Raw genomic sequence first — 15,904 nt, 5'->3', positions numbered from 1 at the left:
GAGATACGCTCGATGTGTAGTTCAAGAGGATAGTGCGCCCATTCTTTGTGTTCACGCGTGAAGGTAATTCTTCCTAAACATATATCTCTTAAGTTAACTTACCCGATATAGAGGATCCCGTCCATAATGCCGTGAATCGCGTCCTACCCAACTTGGAGCCTGGATCTGCTGCGAGTTTATCCAAGGCTAGTTTTTGGCTCTTCAACTGTCTAACAAACCACCCCAAGTGTTCTTCAAAAGGCATTTGCGAGTCTCCAGTTAGGCTCCTGAAACTAGGGCAAGACGAATCCACTGTGTGCCTCGTCCCTAATCATCAGAATTTCAGATATGCGGCCCTGAGTTACTGTTGGGGAGCTGATCAGGAGTACAAACTCATCCAGGCAAGACTCACTGCGTATCACGCGTCTATAGATGTTGCAAGCCTGCCTAAGTCCGTCCAGGATGCTATCAAAGTTGCCCGAAGTCTCGATGGAATATCATATATCTGGATTGACTCGCTCTGTATCATTCAGGATGACGATGATGACAAAGGCAGTCAGTTGGCCAAGATGGGTGACATATATCGTGGTGGCACAGTCACAATCTCTGCTGCCAGTGCTGGGAGCTGCTATGAAGGGTTCCTCAAGTCCCGGGAATGCCCCGAGGAAGCAAAGCCTATTACCAAGATAACATTCACATCTAAGACCGGGGAAAAGGGAGAAGTATATCTTGTCCCACACGCCGGCCGAGAAACAGATCCAGATCCAATCAACTACCGCGCCTGGACACTTCAGGAGCATGTTCTCTCGTCACGAATTCTGTACTATTCCTCGCTTCAACCACACTGGCTCTGCCGATCCGAAAAAAAAGTCGGATGGTGGCATGCGATTCCCACAGATTCTAGATTCGAGGAGATATGGCGATGAAATGGGCATGTTTGCGTTCAGCGGTGATGGGGCGCATAGGACATGGGTTGAGCTCCTTGCGACATACACCAGACGGAAGATGACAAACCTGGGGATCGATACGTCGCTATCGAAGATATCGGACAGGATGTGGCTAAAGAAATGGGGACTGATTACGTGGCGGGTCTGTTCGCTAACTCCTGGGCCATCGACCTTAGTTGGATGGCTGAAAAGCCTCAGCCCTGTCCGTCTCAACGCGCAGGGCCAAGCTGGTCATGGGCCTCGATCTCAGGCCCAATCAGCAGCGTAGAACGAGAAAGGGACACAAGGGACACAATCGAGGTGTTATCCTTCGATGTCAAATGGAAGATACCAGGGGCCAGCAGCGGCGAGATCCAATCCGCCACTCTCAAAGTCCGAGCATGGATGAAACCCCAGAAGCTGCGTTTCGGCCCCGCCAGACGAAGAGCACAGCTCGCCGATTGTACCGAGGCGCATATCCCCTATTACCCTGATACGATGGATTCATCCTACGAAGACGGCAAAGTTGTAGACCTCTGGTTGATGGAAGTCTCCCAGCTCTTCCAGGGACACCATTTCAACTGTGAGGTTTGGGGGCTAGTCCTGTGTAGAGAAGGATCTGGGGCGTTTAAGCGTCTGGCAGGATATGTTCTCCGTCTACCTTCGCTGTCAAAGCTTGCAGGGGTTGACGAGGTGTCCGCAAAGGACCTTATTGAAGGGCCGGACCTGTATTAACCGCCTTGGATTTGAGCAGATGGAGGTAAATCTGGTATAACCTGTTCATATTTCATCGCTTCCAGTGGTAATTAACATGACGATTGTGTCTCATGTGTTTAAGGTTGAGCTTGGTGTATGTTGGCATCGCCAGCTAACACAAGGCGTGAATCCCAAGCGCAACAGCTACACTCGGCACAAACGGCCCACGGTTTAAGACGGCATTTAAACTCATCAATTTAATTGCTCTTGAAGAAGTTGAAAGAACACTTTGTAGGACCCTTCATTCCGATGAGTTCAACACCCAAGACGGATTAGGCCAGACATCGGGATCTCCTACCTCTTTCGCGGCCCTACCCCACGCCAACTATCAGTAGCGCTCAACCCTCAAGTTCGCCTTTTGCGGGGTAGAATCTTCCCCTTATCTCGTCAGCGAGAATAACCGGGCAGCCATCGATGCTCTATCTCGGGATCACTGTCTCGGTTGGTATGGTTGCCACGAGGGGGGCCGCCCGTCGGCAAGCCCGGGACTTGTTCTGGCGCAGTTCTAGGCTGGGCGGAGCGGCTCTTGACGGCTTCGGTAGATAGGGATCGCACTAATTTGCAACGTGATGTTGTTGTTCCTGATTGAGATGTCTTGTCTGGATCACGATTCGGACCAAAATGGAAGGCTGTGAGGTTGGGAAAGGAGCAACTGATTCCGAGGTTGACAAGTATATAAGAATAGATGAGACGGCTTCTTGGTCAACCCATTCATCAAGCTCAGATCAATAAACACTACTTCCTCACACTTCTACTCTAATCAACTCTACTACTCTTCCTCACAGCCACCTTTGCACTCACAACCGCAACAATGGCCGCCGTCAACGCTGATACCCTCGACATGTCCCTGTTCTTCGGAACAGAGGCCCAGAAGAAGGACTTCTGCGAGAGCCTCCTCTCCCTTCTCAAGAAGCGAGGATGTGTCAAGCTCCAGAACCATGGCATCCCCGCTGAGGATATCAAGCAGCTGTTTGAACAGGTAAGACACTGAACCTCAACTTGTGCGGCTTATCTAACCCCTGCAGACCAAGAAGTTCTTCAACCTTTCCCACGAGACAAAGATGATCGCCAAGCACCCTCCCCAGGCAAACCCCAACCGAGGATATAGCTACGTCGGCCAGGAGAACGTTGCCAACATTAGTGGCTACGAGAAGGGTCTTGGTCCTCTCAAGACCCGTGATATCAAGGAGACTCTCGACATGGGCTCCGCTACGGATGAGCTTGTCGATAACCTCTGGGTTCCTGAAGAGAGCCTCCCTGGCTTCCGCAAGTTCATGGAGACCTTTTACGAAAAGGCCTTCAAGACCGAACTCCAGATCCTCACCGCTCTTGCCATTGCCCTTGGTGTTTCTGAGGATCACCTCAAGTCTCTCCACAACCGTGCCGAGAACGAGTTCCGTCTTCTTCACTACCCAGCCATCCCCGCCTCCGAGCTCGCCGATGGCACAGCTACCCGCATCGCCGAGCACACTGACTTTGGAACCATCACCATGCTTTTCCAGGACTCCACAGGCGGTCTCCAGGTCGAGGATCAGGAGAACCTCGGAACCTTCCGAAACGTCGAATCCTCAGCACCCACCGACATCATCCTCAACATCGGCGACTCCCTCCAGCGCCTGACGAACGACACCTTCAAGGCAGCCTGCCACCGCGTCACATACCCTCCCACCATCAAGGCCGGCGACGAGCGTGTTATTCCCGAGCGATACTCAATCGCTTACTTTGCCAAGCCTAACCGCAGCGCTTCTCTGCTGCCCCTGAAGGAGTTCATTACCGATGCTACACCTTGCAAGTATGAGGATGTCACTGCTTGGGAGTGGAACAACCGCCGAATTGAGGCCCTGTTTACTGCTACTGCTTAGATGATTGTGTGACTGGGTGAAAAATGGACTCCTGGGCAAAAGCACTGGGAGGAATGAGTGGATGATTTGGATTGAGATCCTCATGTATGCTATAGCTAGCGAAGTCTGCATTTTAGAGAACAAGATTGTTTAACATTATTTACGGGTTTACTCCTGTGACATTCTGTGTGGTCTTGTAGTTTGCTATATGTGATTGGGTGTTGAGACGCGTGTTCTGTTTTGGGTCCCTCCTAGCCGACTCTGTTTTCCCCATGCAGAAGGTAATTGCCATCACCAGTGAATATGACGGGTCCTACACCACAAAAGTGCTGCTCTGAGCTTCCTAAGCTTAAGAGAGGAATATGAATAGGATGAATCTAACGATCCAAAGGTGTTGTTTGTGAGGACAAATGGCCTTACCTGGGCTCATGTGTGTGTAAGATACCCTACACCTTTACCATTCGTACTCTGGTCCGGGAAGCCGAGATTGGGGCTTGAGCGACCGCATGATCAACCAGATTAGAAAGAAGTAAGCTCGAATCCTTCAACCAACCGGCAGGATGATAATCCACATGATCAAGCCAAAGAACGGTAGACCCGGCGGTTCCCCGAGATGCCGGGGCTCCACTTCTCCGGCTTCGCCCAAGTGGAGCCTTGTTATCAATGACACGGCAAAGGGCGTCGTCGGTCGCGCCATTGAAAGCACCACAACAGCCAAAACATGCGTGACGCAGAAATTTCAAGGGGATATGTCCTTAGTCATGGACAAGAGTCGATTCCATCTTTTACATTCCCTGCCTCTTTCATTTTCATTGAGAAACTTTACTCTGACCGTTTGACAAGTTCATCTCCAAACGTGGGGAACCTTGTGACTGAGCCTGGGCCAAGCTAGTTCAATCTTGAACAACCAATTAGAAGCTGATATTTCTTACTTCCACCTCCAATTGGCCACTCATCGTCAACACGTCAAGCGGCCTCCTTCGGCACAAGATAAGCCCCAGTCGAATCTGGAAGGAGATCCCGACCCCCTTCCCTTTTCAAAATCCATTAACTAACGACTCTATCTCTCATGATAAATCCAACAACAATCAACAATTTCCCTTCCTCAACATGAGCAACTCGAAATCTAAACGAACCCATTCTTTTGGCGGGTGCAAGACTTGTCGAAAACGTCATCTCAAATGTGACCAGTCTGTACCGAAATGCAACCGATGTCGGCTTGCTGGACTTGCCTGCGAGGGCTTCACGCCTGCGTTGAGGTGGTTGATATCTACTGGGAAAGAGGTTTATGATAGACAGCCTCCTCAACTGGCTGAAGCTGGAGGAGAGCAGTTTTCGAGACGGCATTTATACACTGGTTAGTGCACGTTTATTCTTGGTGTAAATCTGAAGCTAATTGTGGTCTAGAGAAGGGGAGAGAATCTATGAGTAGTGCACTGGTCAATGATGTCCCCTCCACCATAGCAGCAGCCCTCAGTGAAATCGACGAAGAGTCCAAATCTATCGAAATTGAGGATCATGCATCAAGCACCTACGAAGTAGGCCCCTTCCGGGTCTTCAAGTTCGAATCAGAACCCTGCCATTCTGTCGGAACCGCCATTTCCGACCCCGTGTCATTCGGCGGCATGGACATTGATGACATCAGTGAAGGATATTCGGAATCTGTCATCTTTGACCCCACGAGACCGGAAATCTCAACAGATTTTTCTTCGACCTCGCATGATTTTTTGCAGTGGGGAGACTTGTTCACTTGGGACGTGAGCATTCTCGATAACCCCCCTTTTCCGATGGATCCGCAAGATGGCTTGGGTGCTCTGCCAATGAACCTCAACTGGCCGACTGAACCTACTGTCAACTTTTCAGAAACGCTTGATCCGATGCTTTCAGTTGACACGACTCCCGACGATGTGGCATGGCCCCAGATTGATCTCGTTGGAGATGCAGCACTCCTATTACGACATTTTAACGACGACGTCATTAGCCAAATGGGATCCCTCCCCATCAACGAAAAGTCCGCCTGGAGGACACTTCACTATCCCGCCGCAATCATGACACTGAGTCAACTCACGGTACTCGACGCAGACAAGGACCAGATAAAGCACGCCAGCCTAGCCATCTTTTATGCGCTGGTCGCCGTCTCATCATTTCACCTCTCACTGAACTCTGCAACGTTTCCGGCTCTCGCAAGACCTGGAGATCATTGGAAGTCTGTTTCGAGTCGGACGTATGAGGCTGCAAAGCATCATCTTAGACTTAGTCTCGAGAAGGAGTGTCAGCCGCCGAACAAGGCCAAGTACAAGGAGCAGTTGATGGGCATCAGCGCCGTCTTGGCAACCTCTGTGAGTAAACATTCTCCTCTATCAGTTTCATCGCTAATTATTCTGCCGCAGCTTCTTTCTGGTAACCAAGACGACACGAGATGGTGCCTCACAGAAATGGAGCGTCTAATAAGCTGGCGAGGACTCACCAAACCATCCATATCCCGTCGCGCACGTATTCTACACAACATCTATGCCTGGATGCGCATCGTCTCAGAAAGCACATACGTATTTCGCGATGAGAACCACGCCATAGAAGCCCCCTTTTCACGCTCAAACACGGCAAAACGACAGACCGTGCAATCCATTAACCCCGACATCACCCCTGACAACTTTCTTCACCTTGAGCCGCGAAAGCTACACTCTAGTCATGGACAGAAAGAGTCAAGACGAGACATCAAGGCTATTCATCTAGCGGATACATCGCAAGACCATGAAAACATGTATATGCAGATATACGGTGTTCCAGAGACATGGCTAAGCCTTGTGTCACAAATAACGCGTCTCGCAAACGTCATGGACCGCCTCTCGACTAGAAAAAAGTCGGACGCCGAAGTACTAGTCTCGTTACAACCCAGAGCATCATATCTGGAAAATGCTGTCTGTCTGTTCAAGTCTCGTCACGAAGCAGAGACGGATTCAACTGCGAGCTTGAGTCCTGTTCCTGGTGGCACACCACACATGCACATGGTCCGCGCCTTGGGTTCTGCACTCGTCATTTTCTTCTACCGAAGGATACGAAATGTGAACCCTCTGGTTCTTCAAGATAGTGTCAACGATGTGATAGAATTTCTGCACTCCTTCGATGACGCGCTGGAACAGCACGGTCTTCTCGGACCTGGGACAGCATGGCCTGCGTTCATCGCAGGGGCAGAGGCCATGTCTGTTCGACAGCGACATCACATCTCAGCCTGGCTAGACAGGGGCTTCTCAAAGTCTGGGTTTGAGAGCTATCGAGTTACAAAGGAGGTTCTGGTCGAAGTTTGGAGGAGGAGGGATGAGGCAGAGGGCAGTGGTGATTGTTCTACGTGGATGGATGTGTGTAGAGATATGCGATGTTGGCCATTAGTGAGTTGAACAACAGAGTTACTTGCGTGCAAGATGCCCCTCAACCGGGATGATGGAGGAACATGTAACGGACATGGATGGAATTGAGGTTGTGATGCTGTCAGCTTATCCTCGGACGTCCTCGGACTCTCGCTGGCAAGCCTGATCGGCACACCAGCCCTGCTAAAGAGTACTTGAAGCGACGTGACGTCTGCACACTGACTGGAGTATTTCTTATTAGCTACAGGGATGCTGGTGCATGACGCTGCGACGCATTAGTCGCGCTGGGTGTGACCACAGCAGGTTAGGCTTACACAAAGGCTTGAACGACACCAAGGCATATAACTCGATCAATTCACGGCGTCTTTCATCTCCCTAACCTCTCTTCTTCATAATGGGCCAGCAATATTCCCATCCAAAGCCAGGCGCTCAACTCCAAGTAATTGGCGCCGGCCTCTCTCGCACCGGAACAGCCTCATTCAGCAGAGCCCTCGAAATCTTACTCGACGGCCCTGTGTATCACGGCGGCACACAATCCACCCTCGGTCCAGAAGCCGAGATCACGACTTGGATCAAGGTTTTGAATCAGTGGCCGCCAAAAGATGAAGCCACGAGACGCGCCAACCTGGACCTCATCAAGAGTCGCACCGATGGCTTTGTTGGCATCACAGATTCACCAGGATGCGGCCTCGTGTCGGAATTGATGACTCTCTACCCCGACGCCAAAGTAATCTGTACCGTTCGCGATGCAGACGCATGGCAGCGAAGCATGGAGGCCGTGGGCAACGCAGCGACGCAATGGTTCCTTCGCTTCGTCCTGTTCCCACTACCAACGATGCGCTTCTTCGTCGACTATATCGATGCGCTGCGTCGACAGTGGCTGATTATGTATGGTGAAAGGGAGCCGGTGACAAGCAAGGTCTACCACCAACAGATTGCCTGGCTCAAGGAGAACGTACCACAAGACCGTCTTTTCTTTGTGGACGTCAAAGACGGCTGGGAGCCGCTGTGTAGAGCTTTGGACCTTCCTGTCCCCAAAGATGTTCCCTTCCCTAGGATCAACGACAGCAAGGCCATAGAAGACATCGCAAAGAAGCAGGTGAACAGAGGGTTGATGCGGTGGCTGGGAATCTTTGGTGTTGTTGGCGCGAGTGCTTGGGTTGTTTTGAGGTGATCGCTCAATCCTCAGGTGGAGAGCTTTCGTGGCCTCCATGTACGTATGTCGCAGTAGAATTGTTCCAGTATTCATCGGGCGCCTTTCATCCCTCCTCAACTCGAAATCCAGATAGAACGTTCTTCCGAAACCAGGGTACATAGACATCCCTAGCCCATCGTGAAAGCTCACGGATGCCAGCAACGACAGAGTATGTGTCCAGGATGCTTTGTGTTGTTCCAAACTGTCGCTCCGTCCATAAAACAGTCTTTTTGCCCTCGCGCGTCGAAAAGACAAAGTGCCAGCGATGTCCCTGTATGATGATTCCCGGAATAAGCCCCAGCTCTGAGAGTGCTGCGTCCGCCTTTTGTCTTCGCAGTATCTCCTCTTCAACCGATAGAGGCCGTGTCGTCAAGCCAATGACGGATTCGAGGAATGCCCATTGGGCTGTATGCCAAACTCCCATTTGCAACTGAGCCGCGTCGAGTTCCTTTCCCGGGCGCTTAGTCTCGATACTCAGGACAATGGGCGTCAGTTGCACGGGCGCAAAGTCGGTGTGGTTAACAGTCAATGTTGGGGTTCGGCGACCGAGGGCTTGGAGTGCTGCAGTGTCGGTTTCATCGTCGAGGTAGAGGCAAAAGTCGACCATTTTGGCTGTCGAGGAGTATGGGACGTATTTGCGATGGGGTCGGGCGGTGGTGCTACAAACAGTCATTAGCCGAGTTACAGTGGGAGCGGACATGATGTGATGCATACCAGGTTGAATAGTTGAATGGTCTGCCCTTACAAGTCCCCGGCTCCCTCAAGATGGCCTGTAAAAGACGGTGGTGTACCTCCACGTTCCAAGAGAACTCCTCATGACTCTTGTCGTGGCATTGCCGGGCGTGATCGCAGATAAGAGAGATCTCGTCTGGAGGAGGAACACGTCCAGGTAGAGTATCCAACTCGCCCGCCTCTTTAAAGGCAAACCTCCATAGTCGTGTGTTTTGGCCCTGGACATGAGGGCTGCTGAGAATCGTCTCCTTCTGGGCCTCGGGAAGTATTTCGATGCCGCTCCCAATCTCTCGAATCACATTGAGCAAGTCTACTGCAGCGGGAGGCGCAGTGTCGATGTTAAGTTGACGACATTCCAGTCCTTTCTCTTCCAGTCGCAGACCTAGCATCTGCTTCTTTGGAGAGCTCGATCGCGAGGCGCCTTCGCTAGATTCGGACCATGATACGGAGCTTGCGCTCGAGGCAGGTGCGGGAAAGTCGGCCGCTCGTGGTGTCCGGTTCGGGTCAGCGAGTTTGCGTCTCTTTGGTGTCTGTCGTTCCATTGTATCTGAAGTCTTGTTGGAGGCTGGGGGACTGGGCTCCTGTTGCCCAGCTTTTCGTTTGTTGGTGGGAGGGGCAAGCGTTCGCAAGTCGTATACGTCGGGGATGCTGTCAAGCCAGAACATCAGGCGCCGGGTGTCGAACATGACTTGAGAGAAGTTTCAATAGGACGACTGCCCTCGATCGTGAGTAGTGGTAGTCATGCAGGGCGTTTGGTATCGCTAATTGAGGATGATTGGGGTTAGAATTGGGGTTAGGATTGGGAATGGTGGTTGATGCAGCAACGCACTGTCACGTGATGTCTGATGCGCCACAATGCACCGCCACGCACCGGACGGCGACAGACGCCAGAGGATTAAGAATTCACTCCGTATAAGATTGATATACTATTGTAAGTATTTTTTCTTAACATCTATTATGCTTTCTTACTTCAAGGCAAAAGATCTCAATTAGCTTATTATAATATTTGTCTTTTTATTAATACTTAGAATAAGAATGCGATCTATAATATCTTTATAGCTACTAGAAGAATAATCACGAAACACAACGAGAGATGGTCCCGAACTAGAGTTCCTAGGGAGTGTTCACGTCGGCATTAAAAGCAGATAGGTAGCAAAGGCCTGCTAGCCGGATGGGCAATATGAGCGGGAAAAGACTTCACCTTTTGTTCATTTAATAATAACAATAAGATGACAATGAGAAGAAACATGGTGGATGACTAGAAACCTCTATTACGTGCTATGAACGCTAATATCCACTGTGAACCCTTGAACCCCTGGGTTATGATGTGCACCTCTTGCCACCAAAACCTCCCTGCAACTCGCCTTGTACTTCTGGGCAGATGCTGACGTTTGACTGGTCTCCAGGCCACCACAGTCACACTCTGATGAGATTGTCTCAGCATCAAGGAACCATGGCTCCCCTGGAGCAGCTGTCTCGCCCTCAGAACTCGTCGAATGATTGAGGCGTGGATATTTCTGGGGATAGATGAACCCATCTGCTGGAACAATGCCGTCCGTAAAGCCCATCCGCTTGATCTGGCACAGTCTTCGAGCATAGTCGAATGTTGACTCTTCACCATGCCTTGCTGTCCAGCCCACGAGCTTGAATTTGGCTTGCACGATCCCACTCCAGCAGCTCACTTGGGTGTTGGATTGGGAAGTTGCAGCCTCATCAGCCCCGTAGAGCCTCAATCTGTCGTTGAACCGGCCCACCAGTAGCCAGGACTTGACTTTCCTGGATCGAGCCACTGAGAACACGTTGATGGGCCCTATCCTCCCATTGTAGCTGACCGCTGCACCTCTTCGGACAAGCAACTGGACTGCCTCGAGCCTACCACACGCGCTGGCGATCATCAAAGCCGAGCCCAGGGGACATCCCTCAAAATCAAGGTCAGCACCCATCTCCAAGCAGTTCTCCACGATCTCGATGGAGCCCCGCGAGGCAGCTCTGCAGAGCGGGCTCCATCCTCGGTCGGGCTGAAGGTTAAGCCACTTCCTTAGAACGCTGTCTCCAAAACGACGGCGAAACTGTTTGAATGTTGCATCAAGAAAGTCCATTGTGGAAAATAGATGCAGCCAGTGCCATGGGAATGGTTGCAAGGTTTCCAGAGCCAGCTCAGAACTCAGGAGAGATGGCGATAGCAGTGGAAGTGCCCAGAGTAGATAATTGAACACATAACCATGTCCCTGGCTTGTGATTGCCAAGAAGGTTTCGTGACCGGCTACAAATTCCAGATCACCTGGTGATTCTGTAATGAAAGAGGGCGCCGAAAAGTCGAGGGCGCCTCGCAGTTCTGTTCCCGGGAGTCGCATATAGTCCTGATATGTCCTCATCAGTGCAGAGTAGTTGCTCCCCCAGTCTTTGAGGATGTTGTCGAAGGAATCTGTTAGAACGGCGATCGGTGATGCGCTGTGTTGAAGAAGAAGCGCCGCCATCTCTGGGTTAGTCGTGAGGCCAAGTGGACATTCTCCCTTTGCCGTAAGCTGGTCGGGATCTGCCCCGTTTTCAAGGAGTAGCTGAGCACAAGCAAAATTTCCGTACCAGACCGCAAGGTGCAATGCTGTCATGTCCTGGAATTCCGGGTGCAGCTTCCTAAGCCCCAACTTGCGGTTCACAACCGAATGAACCACATCCTCGGGCCGGATATGACTTTGGTGACTGTAGGTGCTGGCTGTTAACGACTTGCACGATTTCAGTGCCAATTCCGACTTACCAAATCGCGGGAGCATGCTTGGCCAAAAAGTCTAGCATAATTCTCAGGCCCTCCACATGGCCTTTCCATGCGGCATGGTGTATGGGAAAATCGAAACCATGAAGCCAGCACTCGCCCTCTTCGTGATATTTGGCAAGGATCGTGGGAAGAAGTTGAACAAGTTCCGGACTCCGCCCTGCTTCCTCAAGTACGCTCCTACTTTCATCCATCGGCCTAGTGCGTTCATCAGTGGCCATGATGCTTGCCCCGTTGTCAAGGAGCCACTGAACAATCTCGATTTTCTCATCATACAAGGCGTAGAGTAAAGGGTAGGTCGGAACCCGCCTTGGCATGGGTTTATCGATGGGACACCCATTGGCAAAAAGCCTTTGGCACTCGTCCAAGTTGCCTTGCTCGATTGCTATTCCCAGCTGCTGAACCAAAGGCGCTACTGATTCCGGAGACAGTCTGTGAAGTGATTCAAAATGCCTGTCGACAATTTCGATAATGTGGTCATGACCCTCCGCGCTGGCCAACATGCTCGCCGTTCGTCCTTTCATGTCAGCCAGGTTCAAAGCACCCAGTTGCAGTAGCACGCGGGTCGTATCGGTGTGTCCAAAATATGAGGCAAGATGCAAAGCAGTCAGGCCTCCGTCAGACTGAAGATTAACCGACGCCTTGTGAGAGACGAGGATTTCGATGATCTTCATCTGGTTGAATATAGCAGCAAAATGAAGAGCCGTGAGCCCACCCTCACAGGCAGAGTCTATATTCTGGACCAGTTGCCGTTGAAGGAGAAACTCGACGACGTCACTTTTCCTTTCGGCGCATGCCCAATGACAGAGAGTGCCGTTTCTGAAATAGGAATGACCCTGGACTTTCTCCATTTCAGTCCCCAAGGCACCATCGACGGGTCTTGTCCACCCTATGGCAGCGGGTTTGTTTACCGAAAGACTGTGCAGTTTCTCAAGAAAACTCAGGGATCCTGCTCCAACCGCGGCCGTGAAGGCAGAGGCGGGACCGAATACACCATCCCCAGTCAGTAGAGGGTCTGCTCCCAGTTCCAGGAGAACCTCTGCACAAAGGATAGATTTCTGCTTGAGATGACATGTGAGTGGAGACATGCGAGTTGGGGGAGATGCCGTCGGGCTGATGGCGTCTAGGGCAGCACCCTTTTCGATAAGTGTCCGCAATAGCCACTCAATGCGTTTGGGAGGTGACTCCATGGCGATTCTGTGTAGGATTGAGCAAGAATCATCGTCAGCAGAGAAATCTCTGATTCTCTCAGGCTGAGAATGGTCAAGGAGACATTGGAGAATGGCGATTCCCTCGTCTTTTGAACAAAGTTTGCGCGCAACTTCTGCTGTGCAGGCAAACTCGATTGAACTTGTCCCATTTTCTCGCTGATGAATGTCTACACCGTACTTGGTAAGGATTTGGACCGTGGCGGTATCCATACGCCGTATCACCGACTTTAAGTAGCCGACAACGACGTCTTGGGTCGGGTCCCACAGACTTGACGATTGTATAGCTTTTTCCAGAGTCGGTGGGACAACAGTCCAATAGCCATCGCCTACCCAGGAACAAGCCAGTAGTAGATAGACACCACATTGGCCAGTTTCATCTTCATGGGCTTTCATTGCTTCAAGGTCCAATAGGTCGGCCAAGGTACGGTCAAGATGTGCCCACCCAGATGATAGGAAGTGCTTTTTGTTCTCCCAGTGCTGCGCTTGGTCTTTGAAATTACACACAGCTTCCCATGGTGTGGCGCCCTTGTCGTTCTTTAGTCTCAAGATCTCTGAAGGAGAGAGCACTTTTACCACATCACTCCTCAGTGCCTCTGAGGCCTTCAAGGCTCTCTCAATATAGCTCTCGACTGGTAGCTGGTCCTCAAATCGAGACTGCAGAGTTTCAGGGTATGTTGTTTTGAGGAAGTCCAGCCACTCTTTTGTTGGATTGACTCCCAAGATATGAAGCGGTGTGGCATCGCCAGGCTTGATCACGCCAGACTCAGGGTTCAACTTTAGTAAGAGTTGAAAGACTTTCTTGGAGCTAGCTTGGCTAGCTAACATGAACAAAGGCTCATGATTGTCCCAGAAATCCGGCGTTTTCTGGCAGTAATGCAAGAATAAGAGGGCTTTGCTTTCCAGTTGCTCGATATCGTCTTGAGAGTCTTCCTCAAAAGCCATCAAGGCTAGCATGGGGGGTGTAAACCCCTCTTCCGTCCGTAATAATAGAGCTTTCTGATAGCATTCTGGGTCAATGCTGAACAGAGCCTCTAAAAATGGCACCTCGCATACATTTGAACTTGCGCAAAGATGCCAGAGCGTGCCCGAATCCGAACTCTGAACGAGGAGCGACAACCCATGCTCGACGAGAAGCTTCAGAACACCCCCATCACCCTCCATATCACAACAATGAAGGGTGGGAGTCCCCGTGTTTGTACTGACTTCAGGGTCACCTCCAAGCTTCAAAAGGAGACGAGTGCACTCCAAAGCATCGGCCGCGACAGCATGGTGTAACAATGTCCCATCAATGTAGCCTCGCTGGAGAGTCTCATTGACGTCAACGCGACCGTCTTTCAGACAGAGTTGGAGCGTGGCAGTGTCGTCATTGTCGATTGCGGCTAATGTCTTGTCAACCAAGGCCGCAACTGAAAGGGATATCCGGCTGTCCGTCAAGCTTGTATCGTTTGTGAAGTTGAGCCCAAGGGTGACGGCGGCCAGCCAAATCTTGTTGCCAAGGTCAAACCCCCAGTCCAAGTCGTATGATGATGATTTCATCAAGTAGCTGAGTAGCCTAAGGAGGGCTTCTTCCAAGTCTGAGCGATCATCCCTCTTGGGCCATGACTTGAGGTAATCTCCAAAAGCAATTATGTCGTCGTCGGTAGGGATGTGTCCGTGGTCCAGCAGTGTAATAAGCGGGTCAAAATCCCGGAAATGACATCCAATGGTGGCGACGGACAATAGCACGGAATGGTCGCCAACCGGGCCATCAAGATGATTGAAAGATGCACCTGATGAAATGAGGCAATCGATTGTGTTGTTTCGCCGAGATGATATAGGCAGAATGTCATCAAAGTAGAACCAATCACGGTCAGGATATTCGCCCGACAGATCTTCTATGAAACCGAGAAACGAAACCTCGGCAAGTAGAAGAGGCGTCCCCAGGGGAGAATTTGCATTGGCTCGAGCCCCGGCCCGAATGAGGAATGAACATATTTCGGGAATGTTGAGCGCCGAAGCAACGTGCAAAGGGGGCAGAAAGTCGCTGAAAGACAGATCTCTAATCCTTGGTTCTACATCATTCCAAGGATCCTCTTCCAAGTAGAACCAGATAATTTCTTTAAATAGAACGTAGATCCAAAAACGAAAGTTGAGCGTTGCGCTGTGATGAAATAGGGATTTGGCAGCATCCAATAGTGAGGGGTCGTCAAGTCCATTCCGAGTAAGATCCAGCCAGCGGCGAGAAGCTCTGGAGAAGAAGGATGAAAACCCCAAACCCTCGGCCAGGTCGTGGCCAGAGAGGAAAGATTCCACGTACTTTTCATCTATGTTGCCAACTTGCAAGAACCGTAGGCATTGAAGAGCGATCAGCTCCCGGCCTTCCGACTCGACAAGTCTGTACGCGCCTAGTTCCGCAGTCTGCAAGACCGTCTCGTCTTGCAAGAACTCCTTGACCGAGAAATGGGCGAATTCAAAGTACTCATCTTGGGCGGATTTCCGTACAAGGCTGCTACAACACAGAGCAACCTCTCTCTCTGTAACTGTGTTTGTCTGATCCATGCGTGCGCCAATAGTCTCGGGTACGGAGACGGCCACGCAGAGCTCCTCGATGGGCATTGTTGGGGCCTCGGCGATGAAACTGAGACACTTCTGGACTAGCTTGCGGACTCGGAGTGGGCGTTTGTTGATCCTCTGGAGTAGTCTCAGATATGTCTCAGATAGGGTTGGTGGCAACTCGTAAAGAGCTTGGCGGCGATCTGCGTCGGTGAGCAGCTGGCCCAGATAGTCCAACTGGCAAACGACCCAGCGAAACCTGGTTTGTTAGTAGTCCGGCGAGATCATGATGGAATAACAGGTACTGACATTCCGTTTGCCCTACTGACCAGCTCAGTCTGGATCTCATCCTTGATTGTCTTGTTTTGGATATCCAGTTGCTTTGTTCGGATCCTCCGTTCCATCTCGGCCCGGACATAGATTTTGAGGTCCTCTTCACGTGCTTCGATGATAAACTCCTTGAACCCACCCTCGAGAGCTTGTCTGATTTCGACCTCGTTCCGGCTCAGCAGCGCCATCGAAGTCGTGCTTGCGAAGTCGGCCAAGTCACAAAGCGTTTCCAGGGCCTGGAACACAGCATCACCGCACTCATCAAGC

The 15,904-nt window shown here is 51.1% G+C and overlaps 5 protein-coding genes across 5 annotated transcripts; 4 read left to right on the top strand and 1 right to left on the bottom strand.

The window, feature by feature from the left end:
* Positions 1-191: 191 nt before the first annotated feature.
* NECHADRAFT_8553 (uncharacterized protein) lies at positions 192-599 on the top strand (the record flags this gene model as incomplete). Its single annotated transcript, XM_003047412.1, has 1 exon — positions 192-599. A coding segment is annotated over one exon (408 nt), but the record flags the coding sequence as incomplete, so codon positions are not given.
* A 1,873-nt stretch (positions 600-2,472) lies between these two features.
* Positions 2,473-3,523, top strand: NECHADRAFT_54302 (uncharacterized protein; the record flags this gene model as incomplete). The annotated part of the gene is made up of 2 exons (XM_003047411.1): positions 2,473-2,640; positions 2,687-3,523. 2 exons carry the CDS (start codon positions 2,473-2,475, stop codon positions 3,521-3,523), a joined length of 1,005 nt encoding a protein of 334 aa, XP_003047457.1.
* A 1,089-nt stretch (positions 3,524-4,612) lies between these two features.
* NECHADRAFT_54249 (uncharacterized protein) lies at positions 4,613-6,897 on the top strand (the record flags this gene model as incomplete). Its single annotated transcript, XM_003047410.1, has 3 exons — positions 4,613-4,859; positions 4,910-5,841; positions 5,893-6,897. The coding sequence occupies 3 exons, from the start codon at positions 4,613-4,615 to the stop codon at positions 6,895-6,897; spliced, it is 2,184 nt and encodes a 727-aa protein (XP_003047456.1).
* Positions 6,898-7,261: 364 nt separating this feature from the next.
* NECHADRAFT_54291 (uncharacterized protein) lies at positions 7,262-8,041 on the top strand (the record flags this gene model as incomplete). Its single annotated transcript, XM_003047409.1, has 1 exon — positions 7,262-8,041. The coding sequence occupies one exon, from the start codon at positions 7,262-7,264 to the stop codon at positions 8,039-8,041; it is 780 nt and encodes a 259-aa protein (XP_003047455.1).
* Positions 8,042-8,126: 85 nt separating this feature from the next.
* Positions 8,127-9,480, bottom strand: NECHADRAFT_87770 (uncharacterized protein; the record flags this gene model as incomplete). Its single annotated transcript, XM_003047237.1, has 2 exons — positions 8,127-8,721; positions 8,777-9,480. 2 exons carry the CDS (start codon positions 9,478-9,480, stop codon positions 8,127-8,129), a joined length of 1,299 nt encoding a protein of 432 aa, XP_003047283.1.
* Between the last annotated feature and the right edge of the window lie 6,424 nt (positions 9,481-15,904).

Source organism: Fusarium vanettenii (assembly GCF_000151355.1).
Source record: "Fusarium vanettenii 77-13-4 chromosome 12 genomic scaffold NECHAsca_15_chr12_5_0, whole genome shotgun sequence".
NCBI lineage: Eukaryota > Fungi > Ascomycota > Sordariomycetes > Hypocreales > Nectriaceae > Fusarium > Fusarium vanettenii.
Note: the sequence above shows the minus strand (reverse complement) of the source record. Positions and strands in the feature narration are given on the sequence as shown.